Here is a 23,409-nt window from a genome sequence, read left to right as displayed (position 1 = left end):
TGTGTTTCCCAGGCTTGTCTTGAACTCTTGGCTTCAAGTGATCCTCTTGCCTCATCCTCCCAAAGTGATGAGATTACAGCATGAGCCACCATGTTCAGACTGTTCTTTTGAATGTGTATATCCAGTTTCCCCAACATCATCTATTGTAGGGACTGTCTTTGGTCCATTGAATGGTGTTGGCACCCTTATTGAAAATCAATTGATCATGTGTGCAAGACTTTGTTTCCGGGCTCTCTATTCTGTTCTCTTAGTCTAGATGTCTGTCTTTAGCCAGTACCACGCTCATTTGATTATTCTAGTTTTGTAGTAAGTTTTGAAATCAGGAAATGTGAGATCTCCAAATTTATTCTTTTATAAGACTGTTTTGGCTATTTGAGGGTCCTTTCAGATTTCTTCTGAATTTTAGGGTGGATTTTTCTGTTTTTTTCTGATTTTGATAGAGATTACCTTTAGTCTGTACTTTAAGTAGTATTGATATCTTAATAATATTAAGTTTTCCAATTCATGAACATGAGATGTCTTTTCATTTATTTGTTTTTAATTTCTTCAGCGATGTTTTATAGTTTTCAGTATATGAATCTTTCCTTTTCTTGGGTAATTTTATTTCTAGGTATTTTATTCTTTTTGATGGTATTGCAAATAATGTGTTTTCATTTCTTTTTTGGATTGTTCATTGTTTGTATTTAGAAACGCAACTGATTTTGTGTGTTGATTTTTGTCTTTCAACTTTGCTAAATTTAGATTTTGTTTTAACATCTTGGGAGTAAAAAAAATACATGTTTACTGCTTAACAAATTATTATTTAACAGAGAGATGTATTTTACAAGCAGTATTTTTTAAAATATAATGCTGTAATGCATAAAAATGTGTACATTAAAGACACATTTACAGGTCAAAAGGATTCTACAACAATCACATAAGTCCTTTTCGTTTATGAAACCCACTAGAAACAGAAATCAAAATTTAACTCATTCAGTGTCTGCTTTTCCCTTCTTCAATTTTAAGTTGTATAAATAGAGAAATATGCATTTTTGACAATAAAGGAAATCGCTATCTTCTTTCAATGTTACAAGTAATCATGTCCTTTTAAGTCAATCTGTGCTATATGACAATATTAATTTTTGAGTGAATTTTTTTATTGTTCACTAGGGCAACTTTTCTGATATTGCCATGAAGTTTGTGATAGTGAATGCCAGGTACACACTGGCTTGCTTTTTAGAAGTAATTTAGGTTTACAGATTTAATACATCTACAGTTTGCGTGTCATGATGATCACGGCTGTGAAGAGACAACCTATGTACGGCTTTGTGTTTTCAACTATCTGGAGGAAAAGTAAAAAGTAGTGTGATTGACTTCACGGTGCAGCACTACAGCTAGCAAGATGGTTAGGTGATGTATGGGAGAAAAAAGACGAACTAAGAGGTTAGTTCATGTACTTTCTGGGCTTATAAAGGCCAGATAGTCTTTCTAATTTACCAATTTTTCAGCAAGTTGTGATCTCATAGATAAATTTTTCAGTGAATTTTCTTGGAGACACTGCATGGATAAAGGATTATACAGATTGAGTACTAGGTTGGGCAAAACTGTATACAAACTTTTGGATTCCCCTAAGAAGCATATTAAATCTACCTATATATCTATTTGACAGAAAGACGACTACATATCTCTTGGTAATCATTTTTTAGTTGACATGTTATCAATAAATAATCATCCAAAGACTCCAAAAATTGAGAGAAAAAATAAGCTGAATGCCTTATTAACATTGTTCTCAACATGTGAATGAGTGAATGTTTAAAAGCTTTCTTTTTCATTTTTTCTCTGTTTGATGTTAGGGAGATATTGCAGTGACTCTTCATAACAGTGATCACATTTGGAAAAAAAAAATGTAGGTGCATTGGTGGTATAGTATTGTGGAAAATGCTTGGACTAAATCTCGTTCCAAGTATCAACAAAAGCCTGCCAAATGGCACAGTCTAGTTGGACCCTAGACATTAAAGAGTCCAGTAACTCAAAATATGCTTTATTCTCCTTTTGTACTTTAAAATATTTTTTAGAGTAATAGAATTATGTGGGTGAGACGTAAAAAGTACAGAATGAGTCATAACCATGATGATTCTTCTCAAAATGGATGTGTAGCTCTTGTTAAGAGTGCTTCTTTAGAGATAAGTAATTAACATTTTTTTCCCCTACACTGTCCAAATGGTGGCCAGTAATTACATGTGGCTATTGTGCCTTGAAATGAGGCTAGTGTAACTGAAAAATTGATTTTTCTATGTTAAACTTTATTTTTAGGGCAGTTTTGGGTTCACAGCAAAACTGATCAGAAAGTACAGAGTTCCCATATATCCCCTGACGGACATCTTGATTCCTTCCAAATTTTGGTAATTATGGGTTAAGCTGTTATAAATTCATTTGTGCAGGTTTTCATGTGGACAAACGCTTTCAGATATGTTGAGGAAATGCCAAGGAACGTGATTGCTGGATCATACGATAAGTGTATGTTTAGTTTTGTAAGAAGCTACCAAACTGTCTTCCAAAGTGCTGTATCATTTGGCATTTCCATCAGCAGTGAATGAGAGTTCCAGTTGCTCTACATCCTCACCAGCATTTGTTGCTGTCAGTGTTGTGGATTTTGGCCATTCTAATAGATGTATAAGGGTATTTCGTTGTTGTTGTTTTTTTAATTTGTAATTTCCTAATAATATAAAATGCTAAGCATCTTTTTTATGACTACTTGCCATCATATATCTTCTTTGGGGAGTCTCTATTCAGGTCTTCTCATTTTTTTTTTTTTTTTTTTTGAGAAGGTTTCGCTCTTGTTACCCAGGCTGGAGTGCAATGGCGTGATCTCGGCTCACCACAACCTCTGCCTCCTGGGTTCAGGCAATTCTCCTGCCTCAGCCTCCCGAGTAGCTGGGACTACAGGCATGCGCCACCATGCCCAGCTATTTTTTGTATTTTTAGTAGAGACGGGGTTTCACCATGTTGACCAGGATGGTCTCGATCTCTTGACCTCGTGATCCACCCGCCTTGGTCTCCCAAAGTGCTGGGATTACAGGCGTGAGCCACCACACCCAGTCTTCTCATTTTTAATTGGAAATTGTCTGTTTTCCTACTGTTGTCTTTTAAAAGGTCCTTGTCTATTTTGAATACCATTCTTTAACCAGATAATGTTTTGTAAATGATTTCTCCCAGTCTGTGGCTTATCTTCTCATCCTCTTGACATTGTCTTCCATTCAACTGAAGTTTTAATTTTGGGAGTGTATATTCAGGGCAAATTGAATCTGTGTTCCTGGATTGCAGTCCTGAAGCTTGGCCCAAATAAATCATATATATATATATATATATGTATATATATTTTTAAATACATTTTAATTTTAAGGAAGCCAGGCTTATGAATGTTTTCCTTCATAGATCATGTCTTTAGCATCTTGTCTAAAAAGTCATTGCTATACCTAAGGTCACCTAGATTTTTTCCATCATAACCTTCTATGATTTTTATGCATTTGCATTTTTAATTCGGGTCTGTGCATTTGGTGAATTAATTTTTTGTGAAGAATGTAAGACTCTGTGTCTAGATTCCCTTTATTTGTAAGTGGATTTCAGATTGTTCCAGCACCATTTTTTGAAGAGGCCATTGGTCCATTTTATTGTGTTTTCTCTTACATCAAAGATCAGCTCACTAGATTTATGTGAGTCTGTTTCTGGACTTTCTGTTATATTCCATTTCCAATTGTTGAATCAGCCCTGCATACCTGGAATAAATCCCCCTTGATTGTGGTGTATAATTCCTTTTGTACATTGTTGGATTTAATTTGCCGATACTTTGTTTTTTTTGCGTCTATATTTCTGAGAGGCATTGGTCTGTAGTTTTCTTTGCTTATAAAGTCTTTTTCTTGGTTTTGTTCTTAGAGTAATGCTAGCCTCATAAAATGAGTTAGGAAATATTCTTTTTACATCTATCTTCTGAAAGAAATTTTAAAGAATTGGTAAAATTTTTTCCTAAAGTGTTTGGTAGAGTTCATTGGTGAGCTCATCTGGGCTTGGTGATTTCTGTTTAGGGAGGTTATTGATTATTAATTCAAATTCTTTAAGAGATAAAGTCCTATTCAGATTGTCTATTCCTTCTTGTATAGGTCTTAGCAGACTTTGTTTTTCAGGGAATTGGTCCATTGTATCTAGGATATCAAATTTGGGTGCATAGAGTCACTCCTAATATTTCTTTATTATCCTTTCATGTCCACAGAATCTGTAGTGACATCCTCTCTTTGATTTACAGTATCAATACATTGTATCTTCTCTCTTTTTTTTTCAGTTAGCCTAGCTAGAGGCTTATCTATTTTATTACTCTTTTCAATGAACTAGATTTGGTTTTGTTGAATTTCTGAATTGATTACGTGATTTTAATTTCATTGATTTCTGCTCTTTCATTATTTTCTTCTGCTTACTTTAGGATTTAATTTGCTCTTCTGTTTCTAGTTTCTGAAAAAGGAAGCTTAGAATATTAAGTTTACATCTTTATTCTTTTCTGAGATACGTATTCAGTGCTCTGAATTTTCCTTTGAGCACCACTTTCACTCTATATCACAAATTTTGATAAATTTTATTTTTATTTTCATTCAGTCAAAACATTTTTAGTTTCTCTTAAGATTTCTGTCTTAACTCTTGTGTTATTTGTAGGTATGTTCTTTAATCTCCAGTTCTTTTGGAATTTTGCAGCAATCTTTCTGTTATTGATTTCTGGTTTAATCCATATGACCTAAGAATAGAAATTTTATGACTTCTATTATTTTAAATTTGTTAAGGTCTGTCTTATAGCCCAGAATGTGGTCTATCTTATTCTGGGTCTTATAGCCCAGAATGTGAATGTTCCAGGTGGGCTGGGGAAGAATTTGCAATCTTCCTTGGTTGGATAAAGTAGTCTATAGATGTCAGTTATACCCACCTGATGGATGTCCTGCTGAATTCAACCATGTCTACTGATTTTCTGCCTGCTAGATATCTGTTCATTTTTTTAATCTTCCATTTGTTTTTAGGTTCAAGGGATACATGTACAAATATGTTACATGGGTCAGGTGCATATTGTAGGGATTTGGTATACAGATAATTTTGTCACCTCTGCAGTCAACATAATACCCAATAGGTAGTTTTACAATCCTCACCCTCCACTTTAAGTGGGCCCTAATATCTATTATTTCCTCTTTGTGTCAATATTTATTTCCCACTTATAAGTGGGAACATGTGGTATTTGGTTTTCTGTTCCTGTTTTAATTCACTTAGGATAATTACCTCCAGCTTCATCCATGTTGTTACAAAAGACATGATCTTGTTTTTTATGGCTGTATAGTATTCTTTGGTGTATTTGCACCACGTTTTCTTTATCCACTCCACCAGTCACAGGCATTTAGGTTGATTCTATGTCTTTGATACTCTGCTTAGTACTGTGATGAACATATGGGTGCATGAACATACGGCTGCATTTTTATGGTAGAATCATTTATATTCCTTTGGATATATAGCCAATAATGGGATTGCTGGGTTGAATGGTAGTTCTATTTTAACTTCTTTAAGAAATCTCCAGACTGTTTTCCACCGTGGCTGATCTAATTTACATTTTCACCAGCAGTATATAAGCATTCCCTTTTCTCTGCAACCTCACCAGCATCTGCTATTTTTAAACTTTTTAATAGTTGCCATTCTAATGGGTGTGAGATGGTGTGTCATTGTGATTTTCATTTGCATTTCCCTAATGATTAGTGATATAGAGCATTTTTTCTTATGCTTATTGGCCATGTGTGTGTCATCTTTTGAGATATGTCTGTTCCTGTTCTTTGCTCATTTTTTAATGGGGTCATTTGTTTCTTGCTTGTTTATTTATTTAAGTTCCTTATAGATTTTGGATATTGGACCTTTGTCAGATGGATAGTTTGCAAATATTTTTCCTATTCCATAGGTTGTCTGTGTACTCAGTTGAGAGTTTATTTTGCTGTGCAGAAGCTGTTTAGTTTAATGAGGTCCCACTTGTCAACTTTTGATTTTTTTGCAATTGCTTTTGGAGTCTCTGTCGTGAAATATTTGCCAAGACTCATGTCTAGGATGTTATTTGCTAGGTTTTCTCCTAGAATTTTTATAGTGTTAGGTTTTACATTTAAGTCTTTAATCTGTCTTGAGTTGACTTTTATATATGGTGAAAGGAAGGGGTCCAGTTTCAATCTTCAGCACCTGTGTAACCAGTCATCCCAGCACCATTTATTGCATAGTGAGTCCTCTCCCCATTGCTTGTTATTGTCTGCTTTGTCAAAGATCAGATCACTGTAGGTGTACAGTTTTATGCGTTTTCTAACCTGTTCCATTGGTTGGATAATTCTGTCTTGTTGAATCGAACATTTTATCATCATGTAATGCCCATTTTGTCCTTTTTGATCATTGTTGCCTTAAAGTCTGTTTTGTCTGAGATAAGAATAGCAACCCCTGCTCTTTTCTATTTTCTGTTTGCTTAATAGATATTTCCCCATCCCTTTACTTTGAGTCTAAGGGTGTTCTTGTATGTGAGATGGGTGTCTTCAAAGAAAGCATACATTCGGGTCTTGCTTCTTTATCCAACTTACCACTCTGTGCCTTTTAAGTGGGCCATTTAGCCTGTTTATGTTCAAGGTTAATATTGATATGTATTGATTTGATCCTGTAATTATATTTTTAGCTGGTTGCTATGAAGACATGATTGTGTATTTGCTTTAGAATGTCAATAGTCAATAGTATTTGTGTGGTGGCTGGTAACAGTCTTTCATTTCCATTTAGTACTTCCTTAGGGAGCTCTTGTAAGTCGGGTCTGGTAGTTACAAATTCCATTATCATTTGCTTGTCTGTAAAGGATTTTATCTTTCCTTCACTTATGAAGCTTAGTTTTGCTGGATATGAAATTTTTGGTTGAAATTTCTTTTCTTTAAGGGTTCTTAATATAGGCCCCCAGCATCTTCTGGCTTGTAGGGTTTCTGCTGAAAAATCCAGTTAGCCTGATGAGTTTCCCGTTGTAGGTGACCTGCCCCTTCTCTCTAGCTGCCTTTAATATCTTTTCTTTTGCATTGAAGAATCTGATGACTGTGTGTCTTGCGGATGGTTGTCTTATATAGTATCTTGCAGGGGGTTTCTTCTCTGAATTTTCTGAATTTGAATGTCAACCTTTGTAGTAAGGTTGGAGACATTTTCCTAGACAATGTCCTCAAATATGTTTTCTAAGTTGCTTGCTTTCTCTCCCTCTCTTTCAGGAATGCCAATGAGTCATAGATTTTATCTCTTTACATAATCCCACATTTTTCAGAGGTTTTGTTTATTTTTTTAATTTTTTTCTTTATTTTTGTATGACTGAGTTAATTCAAAGAACCACTCTTCAAACCCTGATATTCTCTCCTTAGTCTATTCAGCTGTTAATACTTCTGATTGTGTTATGAAATTCATGTAGTGAGTTTTTCACTTCTATCAGCTCATTTTGGTTCTTATCTTTCATCTCTTGAATCATTTTGCTGGATTCTTCAGATTTCTTGGAATGGGTTTCAACTTCCTCTTGAATCTTGATGATCTTTGTTGCTATCCAGATGCTTAATTCTATGTCTTTCATTTCAGCCATTTCATTCTGGTTAACAGCCAGTGCTGGGGAGCTGGTGTGGCAGTTTGGACGTAAGGAGACACTCTGGCTTTTAGAGTTGTCAGGGTTCTTGTGCTGGTTTTTTCACATCTGTGTGGGATGATGTTCATTTAACTGTGGTGTAATTTGAATCTAGTCAGTTAGCTTCATTTCTGGATGCTTCCAGAGGGCCAAGGCTTTGTGCAGGATCTGTTTTTGTGGCTGAATTCTAGTCTCTGGTTTCACAGGGGTCTATATTAACATAGTATTTTTGGTGTTGAAATTTGGGCTCTAATCCAGTAGATGACGCTTAAGAGTAATGACCAGCAGACAGTCTCTTAGCTGGCCACTTGGTTCCTCTGTATTTCCTTGTGTTTGTAGCCACGCCGCTTCTCAGACCCATGAGAATGTAGGGTCCTCTCCTAGTTGAGTGCAGGCCACAGATCTCAGCTTGGCCCTCCAGTGCTGTGCACCACAGCCCTTGGGCAAGCTCAGACTTTTTGTTCCTTCCCTAGTTGTGGGGCAGCAGGGATGGGGACCTTGGCAGTGCTAATGACAGAGACCCTTTCACTTGTCTCTTGGGGCTCCACCCAAAAGAAACATAGAACTGCTGTCAGAATGATCAGCCCACGGTGAAGTGGCTGCACTGCAAGCCCAGGCTGTCTGGTAAAGAGCCAGGGGGGTCAGAGGGTTCATGAGGAAGACAATCTGGCCTCTCCTTTGTAGGACAGCTGGGTTATGCTAGAGGTGCAAGTAAAGCACTCAGTCTTTTTGCTCCTTCCACAGCCTGGTGGCAGGGGACCAGGTAGCACTGGTAAGGAAGGTTCTGCTGCTACAGCACTAGCAAGGGGAGCTGTCAGTTGCCTCTGGGAACTCCATGATGGAGAGACACAAAGCCACTGCCAATAGGATTGTTCACTGGGGGTGGGGTGGCCACCCCAATGAACATTCAAGCCCAAGGTGGGGGCCCTGTCTAGTAAAGAGCAGGGAGTCAAGGGCTCACAGAGAAGAGAGACTGGGCTCCTCTCCTTATGCTGGTTGCAGTGTGCTGGAGGTGCCCACAAAGTGAGCAGGGTCTTTATTCAGGGCAGCAAGGCAGCACCACTGCAGCAGCAATGGCCAAGAGGCTGTGGGTCATCTCTGGGATTTCCTCCCCAGAGAAATGCAGAGCCACCCCTGAAGTGCTTGCGTTGGGGCAGGGAGGCTATGCTGTAGACCCAGGTCACAAGGCGCTGCTCAGTGAGGAGGAGCAGGGGCAGGGACCCGTGTGGAAAATAGTTTTGCCACTTTTCCATAAGGCAGCTGTGGTGTGCTGGAGGCCTGCGAGTCTTAGGCTCTTTGCTCTAACTGCAGCCTGGGTAGTAGGGGTGAGGGCTGTGGCAAGGGCAAAAAGGGCAGACCTGCTGGTTACCTCTGGAGTCACCTCCCAGAGAAATGCAGAGCGGCTACTGGCCCTAGTGCCCTGGTGGAGGTGGGATGGCTGTGTTGGGGGCCCCCGGCAAGGTGTCGATGGAAGTGAGGCCTGTAGTCTGTCTACTCCTCAGCAGTGTGGCTGCAAGAGAGCCTGGCTTTCCTGCTTGGTGGAGCTAAGACACCTGGTGCCATGGTGTTCAGGAATCAAGTGCCCTTGGGGTTCCTCATGGGCCTGAACAGTGGCTCTGCCCACACTCTGTGAAGTTCTCCATGTCAGTCTGGAGGACCTGTGGGGAGGTGGGGAGATCTCCTGTGCCCAGGATTGCAAAGGTCCATGGAAGAAGTGTGGGTCATCAGCCACTCTTGCTCACTTAACGTTTCTCTTGGTGGGGACCTGCCTTGGCTCCACTTCAGTCCACAGTGGGCAGCTTTCCCTTCTCACTCTTCTGAACTCTCCATAAGTCTCATTACTTCCTTGACGATTCTAACATGTCCTCCTGGATGATCTCATTGAAGAGCTAGTGTTTACTTGCCACTCTCTGTCCTCTCTGTCAGAGAAGCACACACTAGCTGCTTCTAGTCAGCCATCTTGACCCGGAACCCCTCTGTTCATTTCTGATGGATGAATGTTAAAGTCTTCCAACTAATTGTGGATAAATCTACTTTTCCTTGTAGTTCCATCCATCTTTGTCTCACATTCTTTAATGCTGCCTTGTTAGGTACATACACATTAAGGATTTTGTGTTTTCCTGGAATATTGACTCATTTATCATTATGTAATACACCATTTATCCTTGACAACTATCTTTGCTCTGAACTCTGCTCAGTCTGAAGTTTAAGATAGCTACAACCATTTACGTAACATTCTCCAACCCTTTACTTATAATCTATATTTTCTTTTTATTTAAAGCAGGTTTCTTGTAGATGGCATGTAGTTGGGTCTCATTTCTTGATCCACTCTTAAATCTCTGTCTTTAGTTCGTATGTTTAGGTAATTATTGTAGTGATTACTGACTTAGTTGAATGGATATCTACCATATTTGTTCCTGTTTTTTATTCATTACCTTTGTTCTCTGTTGCTACCTTTGTCTTTCACACTTTTCTTGCCTTTTGGTTTCTAATGAAGCATTTTACATGATTCTATTTTCTCTTATTTTTAGCATATAAATCATGCTTCTTTTAAAATTTATTTTAATGGCTGTCCTAGAGTTGCACTATACATTGACAACTAATCCAAGTCCATTTTCTTTCTTTCTTTCTTTTTTTTTTTTTTTTGAGACAGAGTCTTGCTCTGTGGCCAGGTGCCAGGCTGGAGTGCAGGGGCGCGATCTCGGCTCACTTCAACCTCCGCCTCCCGGGTTCAAGCAATTCTCCTGCCTCAGCCTCCTGAGTAGCTGGGACTGTACAGGCATGCACCACCACGCCCAGCTAATTTTTTTTGTATTTTTAGTAGAGATGGGGTTTCACCATGTTGGCCAGGATGGTCTCGATTTCTTGACCTCGTGATCCGCCCACCTCAGCCTCCCAAAGTGCTGTGATTAAAGGCATGAGCCACCGCGCCCGGCCTCCAAGTCTATTTTCAAATAATATTATACTACTTCAGAAGTAGTGCAAGTGCCTTATATAAAATATCTCTAATTCTTCCCTTCTGTCTCTTGTTTTACGTCTTCATTCATTTCACTTATATGTGAGTATACATAGTTGAATCCAATATTGTAATTATTAACAACTGTAATCTGTGAGATCAACTAAGAATGAGAAAAATAAAGGTTTTGGTTTACTTTCCCTTATTCATTCTCAAGTGCTGTTCTTTTTTTTTTTTTTTTTTTTATGTAGATCTAAAGTTTTGACTAATATCACATCCCTTCTCTCTGAAGAATTTTTAACATTTCTTACAAGGCATGGCTACTGGCAAAAAACAAATTCCTTCTATTTTTGTTTTCTGAGGAAGTCTTTATTTCTCCTTCACTTTTGAAATATGATTTAGTAGGGTACAGAATTTTAGATGGGTAGGTTTTTTTCTCTTAGCATTTTAAATATTTTAGTTCACCTTCTTCTTGCTTGCATGGTTTCTGAGAAGTCAGATACTTCTCATCTTTGCTTCTTTAAAGGTAAGATTTTTTTTAATCTGGTTTCTTTCAAGATTTTCTGAAGTTTAAAGATGATATGCATAGTTGTAGGGGATATTTTTTAGCATATCTCCTGCTTCATGTTCTTTGAGCTTCCTGTATCTGTAATTTGGTGTTTGACATTAATTTGGAGAAATTCTCAGTATTGTTTCAAGTATTTCTTCTGGTGTTTTCACTCTTCCTCCTCTGTCTAATATGGTATGCCTTTTGTAGTTATCCCAAAGTTCTTGGATATTCTGTTCAGAGTTTTCTTTTTTCCAGGCCTTCTTCTCTTTGCTTTTCTGTTTTTCAAGTTTGTTTTATAAAATCCTCAAGCTCAAAGATTCTCTCTTTAGCCATGTCTACTCTACTAATTAGCTCATCAAAGACATTCTTCATTTCTTTTGCAGTGTTTTTAATCTCTAGCATTTATTTTTTTCTTATAATTTCTATTTTTCTGCTTAAATTTTCCTTCTGTTTTGAATGTTGTCTCCGTTTCTCATTAAATTTCTTAACACATTATTCATAGTATTTTAAAACTCCTGGTCCAGTAATTTTAACATTTATATTACATCTGATTTTGATTCTGAAGGTTGTTTCAGCTTCTTTAAACCATTTATTGCCTTTTAATATGTCCTGTAATTTGAAAGTGGACATATTGTCCTGAGTGAACAGAATTGTGCTAAATAGGCCGTTAGTAATGTGGTAGTAAGGAATACATAGGGGAAGGGGAAGGTTCTGTAGTCCTTTGGTAGATCTCAGTCTTTTAGTGAGCCTGTGCCCTTGGACTATGAACTTCATCGGTGTCTCTTATTATCTCTTCCCCTAAGTAAGACAGGATGGCTAAAAGGGCTGAAGTTGGGTATTTTCCTTCCCCAGGTGTCTAGGCTTTGATAAAACCCCAACAGGTTAGGCTCTGGTTAACCAGTTTCCCCTGAGGGCAGGTCTTGTTAAGAGCAGAATGCTCTGGTATATTTCAAAATGGTTATGTTCCCTCTTCCCCTACCAGAAGCATAAGAAGATTTTTCTCCAGTTTTCACTGTGAGGACCTGTGGAGCTCCTGGAGGTAAAACTCACACAGTCTGGGGGCCTTCCATGACTAGGTCTTCTGGAATTAAACTCGAGAGTTGTCCAGGCTGAGCTTTCAGCGATTCATTCATTATAGTCAGATTTTCTTAATCTTGCACTGACTGGTTCTAGCAGAGGTTTCTGCTACTGGGCTTCTGCTCTGGTAAGTTGTGATTCTCTGAGTCTACTGTTGTCTGTCCAATATCTGAGACAGTATGTATCTTTCCCTGATAGATCTAGAAAAAGCTGTTGATTTTTCAGTTGATCAGTTTACCTGTTAGGACAGAGTGGCAACTTCTTAGCTCCTTTTATGCTGGACTAGAAACTAGAAGTCCCTGGTAGTCAACTGTTAAGTATATAGTTTGCATATGCAAACAGGAAATTGCACATTTGTAAGCCAAATGGTGACTTGCACCATCAAATTCCATTTTGTTCTTAGATGTCTGCTTTCTGCAAGGACAAACTAAGCCATTTACAAACGGGCTGGAGTTAGAGACTCCCACAGAATCTGTACTCCTCCAGAGATTAAGCATAATTAGGATGCCCTCTAAAATAAGTTTCTGAGTTTTCGTCTTTATCATATTTCATAGAAACAAACACGGTTCTGCTTATCAAATGCAAAGGTATGTCTGCCTCAGTGTGCACAATGACTTTTAGGACCCCTCTTGGAAAAAGATGTCATACATCAGTTAAGTGAACTTTATGAATGGAAAAGCAAATCACTTCTAAATGTTCCTTATGCCAAGAGCTATGCACTCTTGAGAGAGAAAAATATTTAAAGTACAACCTTACCTTCATAGAAGGCATCTCTAAATGTCATCAGTAAATGAATATTGTTTCTATATTTGAATTGCAAATTTTTAACAATGAAAGTTCTTCGACATCTTTATCTTGGAAGCGTTGCAGGCTGATCTTCCTTCTTCAGTGTGTATATTTATGAATCATGGATAAAGGCAAATGTTGAAATATTTGATAACGGGTCTTTAGTGATGCCAATAGGAAACCAGTTTCAGATTACAGATGGAAGTGGACAGCAAAGGCTTTGCTTGTCACGAGAGTCTGAAAAGCAGATGTACAAGAAAGAGAGACAAAATACTGGTTCCAGAGGATGTTTCATAGATACTCCTTTGTGACAGGTCCTCCCTAGTATACAGTTATCACACAGGACCAGATGCTGATACTTGTCTACTTTATTGATGGTTCTCCTGATTTTTCTCATGAATATTTATTTTAAAGCAACTTGTCTAGGATTGCATTTATAGGGACTGACTCAAGTTTAAAGCATTTTCTTTCTTTTTTCTTTTTTTTTGAGATGGAGTCTTGCTCTATTGCCCAGGCTGGAGTCTAGTGACGAGATCTCGGCTCACTGCAACCTCCGCCTCATGGGTTCAAGGAATTCTCTAGCCTCAGTCTCCCAAGTAGCTGGGATTATAGGTGCCTGCCATCACACCTGGTTAATTTTTGTATTTTTAGTAGAGACAGGGTTTCATCATACTAGTCAGGCTGGTTTTGAACTCCTGACCTCAGGTAATCCACCCGCCTTGGCCTCCCAAAGAGCTGGTATTGCAAGCGTGAGCCACCATGCCCAGCCAAAACATTTTCTTAATATCACTTTCTAAAATGTTCAGAAATGCTACTTAGAGTTAGCCATCATAAATAGGTTTCAATTAGGTAACAGAATTTGTGGGGACCATTCTCTGTTGTAGTCTGTGGACTCTGGTGCAGTTTAAGGAATTTCTTACCTGTGCCTCAATTCACAGTTGAAAAAAGAACTCAACAATGGCAGACCAAAGGGATGCATTTTAGCTAAAGATTTTTTATTTCTAGAAAATTACAGCTGCTTGACTAACAACTGTTTGCATCTACTGATTTGGGGTGGACAACTTGTGAAACATGGTGGTAAAAAAGGAAGTTACTTTTCTACTTCAAGGTTTCCAAGCTTCTGGCAGAAATCTAAAGAACATTTCTCATAGCACTACCCCTGGGCAAGACACTTTTGCTAAAACGTCTTCCTTTCTCTCTGTTTCTTTACATCATTGTTGATATACTCTATTCATCATTTCAACTCCTCTACTCTTAGAGTATAAATCAACAACCGTAAAATTGCTCAATAACAGAACTGAACTGCCCTGGAGGAAGAAGCGTTTTTTTTTTTTTTTCTTTTCTTTTTTGAAATTCAGAGGGGATATGGTGGCATTTAAACTCTTGCCAGAAATTTTTAAATTTCTAACCATATATATATATATATATATATATATATACACACACTCTTGAAAATTAATTCATATAAATCTTTATTTTCCTTCAAAATTTACTGGCTAAAATGATGGAAAAAAATACACTTTGTGAGGTCAAAGCAGATGGATCATGAGATCAAGAGATTGAGACCATCCTGGCCAACATGGTGAAACCCGTCTCTACAAAAAATACAAAAATTAGCTGGGCATGGTGGCACGCACCTGTAGTCTCAGCTACTCAGGAGGCTGAGGCAGGAGAATCACTGGAACCTGGGAGGTGGAGGTTGCAGTGAGCCAAGATTGCACCATATATATATATTTGGAGATTAAGAGAAGGTGGAAAGTTGTAATTAGATAGGTTTGAGTTCTTGGAAACACTTTATGCAGGACTCTCTGGTATTTGGTATCCAAGAGATATTGTGGTTCATATGTTCACCCATAATCATACCAAAAAGAGCCAAGTACTGTCACAGGAGCAAGTTTAGCTGGGTTTCTTACCAAACTGATTTATGCCTGAACATGGAAACTCCCCAAAGGCCACCAAAATTGAAATTGAGACTTTCAGGATAGACTCTCCTTAAGCTTTTTTTGAAATGTTGATTTACACTGCTTGTCCACCTCTATGAGCTTACAAAGTTAGTCTTTTCAAATGCATATCGTCTGCCTTGAAAACATAGTACCAGTACTGTGATATCTTTTACAACAAAGGCAGTATAATAGCTATATCAATGGCATCTTGTAGTTAGCATTTTAAAAACTATGACATATATTATATATATGTGTGTGTGTGTGTCTGTGTGCGTGTATATATATATATATATTTTTTTTTTTTGAGATGGAGTCTCACTCTTGTCACCAACCTGGAGTGCAGTGGCACAGTCTTGGCTCATAGCAACCTCTGCCTCCCAGGTTCAAGTAATTCTCTTGTCTCAGCCTCTCAAGTAGCTGGGATTACAGGTGCCCACCACTGCACCTGGCTAACTTTTGTATTTTTAGTGGAGACTGGGTTTCACCATATTGGCCAGGCTGGTCTTGAACTCCTGACCTCCCAAAGTGCTGGGATTACAGGTGTCAGCCACTGTGCCTGGCCTAAAAATTATTATAGATTATACCTTTTTCCAAAATGTTTTGGACCATTAAACTTTTTTCTCTTGAGTCACCTGTTTGGTATCTTTTGCCTAATTTTCTGTTGGTGTCGTTTGCTGTTACTGTTTATTGATTGATTAAATGTTGATTATTGATTATTGATAACTAATTCCTTATTAATTGATTGCATCAGGTATTTTATCAAATTTTCATCACATGCAGTGACACTTTTATGCCTAATAGGTTGTTTTTGCCATTGACATTTTCCATTTTTTTTCTAATTAGACCAGTTCACCCTTGGTCATCATAGATAAGAATGAATTTCAGATAGAAAGGATGAATTTCAGATAGAGAGTTGGTCTTTGCGGTTCTTCGCGTGTCCACTACAGTTACGAGGTGACCTGGTTTCTTGTCCTCCTCCTGATATCACAATGGTGTGACTGTGGGTGAGATGTTATCCTCTCTGAGCTGATGTTTCTTCAAAACTAAAAGGAGTTAATAGTTTTATCACTTGCAGGATTATGAGAAGAAAAAGGAGGGGAATATATAGGAAAGGATGTGATAAATAGATGTAAATGAAAGACAAATAAAACAAGCATTGCATACGACTTTGTAGCCAGAACAACCTGAAAGACCCGGCAGGAAAAAAGTGCTGTTAGAAGGCACAGCTAACCGATGGCAAGTTATCCATTATGTTGATTTAAAAAAAAATACAGAAGCCTGTTGCAACTCCTGAAAACATTGTATTTCATGTAAATGTTGCCTCTGGAGTTGTGAAAATATTAATGGTGTTTTTTTGATGGGTAATGCTGTCATCTATACACAAAAATCAAGGATTCTTGCTTTTCTCACTGGGAGCAGGGCCACTGACTCGCATAAGAAATGCATTCAATTCTATAGGGATTAAATCCCTCAAGCAAGCAGCAAGTCTATAAGCTTAGGCTTCTGAGAAACATAATAGATTGAACAATCGTTTTAAAAATTTGGGACAATTTTGTAATTCCAGCACTTTGGGAGGCCGAGGTGGGCGGATCTCCTGAGGTCAGGAGTTCGAGACCAGCCTGGCCAACATGGTGAAACGCCGTCTCTACTAAAAACACAAAAATTAGCTGGGTGTGATGGTGTGTGCCTGTCATCCCAGATACTCAGGAAGCTGAGGCAGGAGAATTGCTTGAACCCAGGAGGCAGGGAGGTCATAGTAAGCTGAGATCATGCCGCTGGTCCATGCCGGGGTGTGAGATGGCAGGTCATAGTAATCCACCCTCATGCCATCAAATTAAGAAAAAAAAATCTCAAGCTCACCTAAACAGAACATTCAGGATGCTCTTCTCCATGTACTTAAAAATGTGTCAACCTGGCTGGGCATGGTGGCTGACGCCTGTAACCCCAGCACTTTGAGAGGCCAAGGCAGATGGATTATTTAAGGTCAGGAGTTCAAGACCAGCCTGACCAACATGACAAAATCTTGTCTCTACTGAAAATACAAAATTAGCCAAGCATGGTGGTGGATGCCTGCAGTCCCAGCTACTTGGGAGGCTGGGGCAGGAGAATCGCTGAGAACCTGGGAGGCGTAGGGTTCCCAAGTGAGCTGAGATGGTGCCACTGTACATTAGCCTGGACAACAAGAATGAAACTCCATCTGAAAAAAAAAGTGTCAACCCATTTTCTATTTTCTTTTTTTTTTTTTTTTTTTTTTTGAGACGGTGTTTCGCTCTTGTTACCCAGGCTGGAGGGCAATGGCGCAATCTCGGCTCACCGCAACCTCCGCCTCCTGGGTTCAGTAGCTGGGATTACAGGCACGTGCCACTGTACCCAGCTAATTTTTTGTATTTTTTTTAGTAGAGACAGGGTTTCACCATGTTGACCAGGATGGTCTCGATCTCTTGACCTCGTGATCCACCCGCCTCGGCCTCCCAAAGTGCTGGGATTCCATTTTCTATTTTCATAAACCTAAAGTCCTTGATCTTTCATTTGACCCATGAAATAATCTGAGTCATTCTCTACTGTAGGTGATTTTTACCCCCAGGGGAAATTGGACAATGTCTACAGATGTTTTTGGTTGTCATGACTAGGGGCAGAGATATTGCCACACCTCCTCTAATGGACAGGAGGGGGGTCTCACAAGAAAGAATTATCTGGCCCAAAATGTCGACAATGACAAGATTGAGTTAAATCTCCAATCCACGTTGACTCCAGCCTGCGCCCCGGTAGAGATGACTGTGTTGGGAAGGGGGTATGCTTGCTCTGAACTTCTCAGGGTGAGGGATTTGAAATAATTTGAGACAAATACACCTCGGGACACTTCATATAGATCTTTGAGTGAACATTTCCCACTAAATGGTGTTAGAGTATTTCCCAAACATGAAATAGTCGCCACGTGTTTCTCTGAGAATAAAATAGAGCCACAGGACAGCCTGGTCAACAGAGTGAAACTCTGTCTTTAACAAAACATACAAAAATTAGCCAGGTGTGGTGGCGCATACCTGTGGTCCTAGCTACTCAGGAGGCTGAGGCAGGAGAATTGCTTGAACCTGGGAGGCAGAGGTTTCAGTAAGCCAAGATCCCATCACTGCACTCCAGCCTGGGCAACAGAGTGAGACATTGTCTGAAAAAAAAAACCCAGCGCACACACACACACACACACACACACACACACACACACACGAGATAATGTCCTTACTATTCTAAAGATCAGGAAGACCTTAGTCATTCCTCTCCCTCTCTTTTTTTTTCTCCCTCCCCATATATGTACACATATATGCCATACAACAACCTGTGCGTTTAGTAGTTTTATAAAGCTAAAAGAACAGTCCAAAATAACACCTTTCATGGATTATCTATTTCACATTTAAACATTTTCTGAAAAGTAAGAGTTTGTGTTTAGTTGATAACCATGTCATTTTAAGACTTCTGCCAAAGGCCAGTTGCAGTGGCCTATATCTCTAATTCCCAGCACTTTGGGAGGCTGCAGCGGTCAGATTGAGTTCAAGTTCGAGATTGAGCAGGAGTTCAAGACCAGCCTGGGCAACATGAAGAAACCCCATCTCTACAAAAAATGCAAAATTGGCTGGGTGCAGTGCCGCGCACCTGGAAGGCTGAGGTTAGAGGATCGCTTGAGCCCAAAAGGCTGAGGCTGCAGTGAAATGTGATCGCAACCATTGCACTCCAGCCTGGGTGACAGAGCAAGACCCTGCCTCAAAACAAAAAACAAAAAAAACAAAAAAAAAAAGGCTTTTGCCAATACTGGGATCCTCATAACCAACAATCAAATGGCTTACATTTCAAAATCATGGTAGAGTAGGTATTCAGCATTTTGTAACTGTTTTGGGAATTTTAAAGGTTATTAAGTTCTGAATAACAGTCTCTCATGTTTTCCCACCAAGCTTTTCCCAGCAGTTGAATATATCTGGATCTTATTCTGGTTTTTATTCTTTTTTTAGCTTCCTGAAATGACTCATGTTCAAACACAACGACCCTGGATGATGTTTCTCCTGCAAAACTTTGGATTGATCCTAGGTTGGCTTTCTCTCCTACTCTTGGCTATATATGAGCAAAATATTAAAATTTAAGTTAGGATCTTCACCATCTTTCAAAAATGCATTTTTATAGTCTCACTTTGTTTCTTTCATTACACTCTATAATGATTTGTAAATTAAGTGTTTTTTATCTTAGGCAAAGTGTGTATCTTTTAATTCATTAACTTATTAATTTTATAATGGAGTTTTATTTTTGGAAACAGAAATGTCAGACTGTCCTTGATTGAAATCTTGTTTTTGGTTTCCAACACCATGATAAAACTCTTGCTTTTTAGGAAGTAGTTAGTAAATTCTGCATGAATTGTAATAAACTTTAAAAAATAGATCATTTCCTTAAGAAAGAATGTTATGTTTGTAGCATTTAAAGTCGACAGATGCCTGTTGGGATAAAATCAGCAGCAACTTCTTTGATGTTAATTTTTTTCCCTGTGCATTTATAAACTATAAGCAAGTTAAGTGACAAGCAAATGTAATAAAGACTAGTTTTCATGTGGTGGTTTTTATTACCTTCTGTTACTGGATGTCAGATTCTGAGTCATCTCTTAAAAAACCAATATATAGTTCACCCACTGACTCAAGAGCACTCGTGAACAAGCCATTTGGGAGACCTAAAGGATGACATGTCAGCCATTCTTCCATGTAAGTCATCAAATGAAATCTCTTTCAGGCAAGGGGAGCTGGAAACATGAGATCAAGTTTAGAATTTTTAAAATAACAAAACTGGGGTCAGGCAGTAAGTAGATCAATGACTAAACTCTCACCGATTTAACAGAGGATATTTATGGGAATGATCTCACTGACACGTGAGATATATTTTACCTTGTTTCTGAGGAAAGATAATCCAGAACAAGATTTCAGTTGGGAAGTTCATGAAATGTACCTGCAATTTACTGATAACCTGGTGAAAGTATGGAAACAGAAAATAACCCTGGCTTTAGTCATTTTTCGTAGAAAATGGATGCCTTATATTTTTCTTATTTTTTAAATGACGTATCTCGACAAGGGAAAAAAGACTATTTTACTGCTAAAATGATTCATGGTGCTCAGTCAAAAACATCTCTCCTATCTCTTACTTGCCAGTAGGTATTTTTTATTTATTTTTTTGCTATGTCCTACTCAAACACAATCTTGTTCATCCATCTTTCTTTGATTTCAAAATGACATGGATTTCTTCTCCAGTTATCTTTAGAGCTTAATTTAAGCAAGGGCCATGCATCATCACTGGATGGTGCAATGGTTCTAAAACTTTGGCACAAACAAGGATTAACCAGAATACTTATCTATGAAAAACACAGATTGGCCTAACATGGCGGTTCATGCCTGTAATCCCAATGCTTTGGGCAGCCAAGGCAGGAGGATCATTGGAGACCACGAGGAGTTTGAAACCAGCCAGGACAACAGAGCAAGACTTCATCTCTACCAAAAAAAAACCTTAACCTAGTGTGGTAGTGCATGCCTGTAGTCCCAGCTACTAGGGAGGCTGAGGCTGGAGGATCCTTTGAGCCCAGGAGTTCAAGGCTGCAGTGAGCTATGATGGTACCATTGTACTCCGGGGCAACAGAGCAAGATCCTGTCTTAAGAACTAAACAAAAACACAGATTGCCGGGCCCCAGCCCTTGATTCTGATTCTGTAGGTCTGGAGTGAGGTCTGTGACCTTGATTTTGAACCACTTCCATGTGATGCTGCTTCTGCTGGATGGGGCACCACTCAGCACTACTGGTGTGATAGATATTGGGCTGATTTGGCTTCAAGAAAGTTGAGGTGCACACCTCTGTTGCCCTAGAGTTGAATCATGTGCTTTTGAGTAAGTAGGCTAACACATCTACAAACCCCATGCTAGATTTGAGTTCCTGGGCTGAAACTCCCTTTTCTTTGTCTGCTTGCTATGTGATATCAGATCAATCCCAGGAATTACTGGATTAGGATTCCATGCAGCACGTTTTTTCATATTCATATTTTCCCTAAAAGGTAAGCAGATTTGACACATAGAGCTTTACCCTTTTTTTTTTTAGAGGAAACACTGCAGCTGAACAAAAATCCCTTTGTACAGCTCAGCATGGTGTGGAGGTCAAAATACTTGGCACTATCTGTGTTTGGGTTTCTATGATTGGGTTCTGATTTTGACATTAAGCTTTAATTTATGCCAATTTAATTAGAAGAGTTCTGATGGATGACTTTGTTCCAAGTTCAAGTTTGGAGTCATTTGGAGCTGGCTAACTTAAAATTGTTGGTATGAGCTGCTCACCTTCAAGTTAAGAGTAAGTTGAATTTAACCCTCTGCTGAGGTTGGAAATAGGATACAGAGAAACTTAAAGGGAGTGAGCTGTCAGAAGGATTTAGAGGTACCTCCTCAGTGGGTGTTTGCAAGCCTATCACCAAAGCGCATTTATTGTAAGCAGAAACCTGTGGTCATCTGCAGGAGTCGTTTGAAGAATAGTGTGCTGTCATGGCTCCTGGGGACACTTTTCTAGCTCACCATCTCTCCCTTCCTCTGCCTTATCATTCATTCAGTGTTCTTCCAAAGAGTCCAGGTTCCAGATAACAAACCCTAGCCTGAGATGGACCTCCAGCCACAAGCAATCTTAGAATCGCTAGAAAATCACTATTCCTCAAAACTGAGTGGCAAGAATGAAAGCATATTTGCTTTCTAAATATGCACAGAGTCTAAATTTGGGATGGCTACATAGCGTCATCACTTTAAGCTATCTAAGTTATGTGTTACTCACTGATCTTTGGGGTGCATGGTGTTTTCCTTGAAACCAGATTTCTCAATAGCATAAGAGTATTTATTTTTCCCAGGCATAAACTTAGCATTCCACTGTATTTCCACTTGGTGATTGACTTGTTTTTTTTTTAACTGAACTAGAAATGCTTCCGGAGAAGAAGAGCAAATCGCACAAAAATCTTAATGTGAACATCTATCATCCATGGACAGGGGCATATTTAGGGATGGGGAATTGGCCTGTGTTGCTGTAATGCTGAGAGCAGAGCCTGGGAACAGCAAACTCAACAAACTGGACACAACATAGAGAATATGACTATTACCTTTGTAGATGACACCAACCAAGAAGACATGTAATTATGTCTAAAACAGAAGGACACTTCTAAAAAATAATGACAATCAAACTGAAAGTGACTTAAATGATGGATGATAGGGTTACATAAACCTCAGCAGTAAGCCTCAAACAGAATGCCCTTTGGCCCATGAGAATGACGCTACAGATCAGAAAGCTACATACAGAGCAGCACCTTTCAATATATAGGTTTACGTTTTAAGCAATAATACCCTTTTAGTAAAGAAAAACTTATGTGGAATCTATACAGATGCTCTTGAAACTGCCTTGGTAAAAGGCACAGAATGGAAATTGGGGCCCTAATTTCTTGATCTCTCCCTTCACTTCCTATAGAAGTCTCCAAGGGATCCCTATTGATATTCTCGGAAGAATAAAATCCTGCATTGTAAGTAAATATTTCAAATATTTGTAGTTATAAAAAGTGTTCACAACCCATTGAGTAAATAAGCAATTTACCGAGTATATAATTCCAGCATTGTGAATATACAGTATTATATATTACATACATATCCATATTGAAAAATTTCTGAAAGACTATACAGTAAAATATAATATTTCCTAAGGGGTGGTATTTAAATGATATGTTTTTGCTTTTTTATAAAAAGAAAACCTTATTTTTTGCTATAGTTATGTTATATTTAGTTTTGGAAGAAGAAATGAGTAAAATAAATTTTTTTTTAAGTTATATAAGAACTTTGGAATATTGACTCAATTATAGGGGTTACGTTTACTTAGAGAGATTAGGGAATTCAGCCAAGTCACACAGCTAGAAAGCGGTGAGGCTGGGAGCGAACCCCAGCAAGCCATCTCCCGCAGCCCCTACATTTAAGTGCCATGGCAAACTGTACTGGTATTTTCCACAGATGCGCCCCATGACGGAAATGAGGGGTGTGACTCACTGTTGCATTGTTCTGCATGTTACCTCTTTCCCTCCTCTTCTCCCATAATGATTTCTTTCAATCCTCTAACATCCAGTTCTCTCTCTCTTCATCTGCTTGGGTGGTCCTTTGTTTCTACAGAGAGCAACCCAACTCCACAGGTCCCTTTCCTCTTCCTGATCACAAAGAGACCTTGAAAAATCACCATTCTCTCTCAAGAGACTTGTAGTTTAAAACTATCTCATTTCCCTTCACATTGTATGGTGTAGGTTAGCCCTTACTATAAATGTTCCTGTCCTTTTCCCTCCCTCTGTGAGATTAACAGATTCTTCCTAATTCTCTTTTTCCCAAATCTGGATATCGTTCCCCCAGAATCCCAGGAAACAC

General features: G+C 38.7%; 1 protein-coding gene across 3 annotated transcripts in view; it reads left to right on the top strand.

Annotated features, from left to right (window-relative positions):
• SLC39A12 (solute carrier family 39 member 12) overlaps positions 1-19,562 on the top strand; it is a 72,928-nt gene extending 53,366 nt beyond the window's left edge. For all 3 annotated transcript variants that reach the window (XM_064368447.1, XM_064368445.1, XM_064368446.1), the window contains one exon: positions 18,974-19,562. In XM_064368447.1, the coding sequence (XP_064224517.1) occupies positions 18,974-19,102 (129 nt within the window). In that variant the 3' untranslated portion in view covers positions 19,103-19,562. The remainder of the gene's footprint in view (positions 1-18,973) is intronic.
• Positions 19,563-23,409: the final 3,847 nt, after the last annotated feature.

This window comes from Aotus nancymaae, unplaced genomic scaffold, assembly GCF_030222135.1.
Source record: "Aotus nancymaae isolate 86718 unplaced genomic scaffold, 86718_ANA_hifiasm-v0.15.2.pri h1tg000077l, whole genome shotgun sequence".
Classification (NCBI taxonomy): domain Eukaryota; kingdom Metazoa; phylum Chordata; class Mammalia; order Primates; family Aotidae; genus Aotus; species Aotus nancymaae.
Note: the sequence above shows the minus strand (reverse complement) of the source record. Positions and strands in the feature narration are given on the sequence as shown.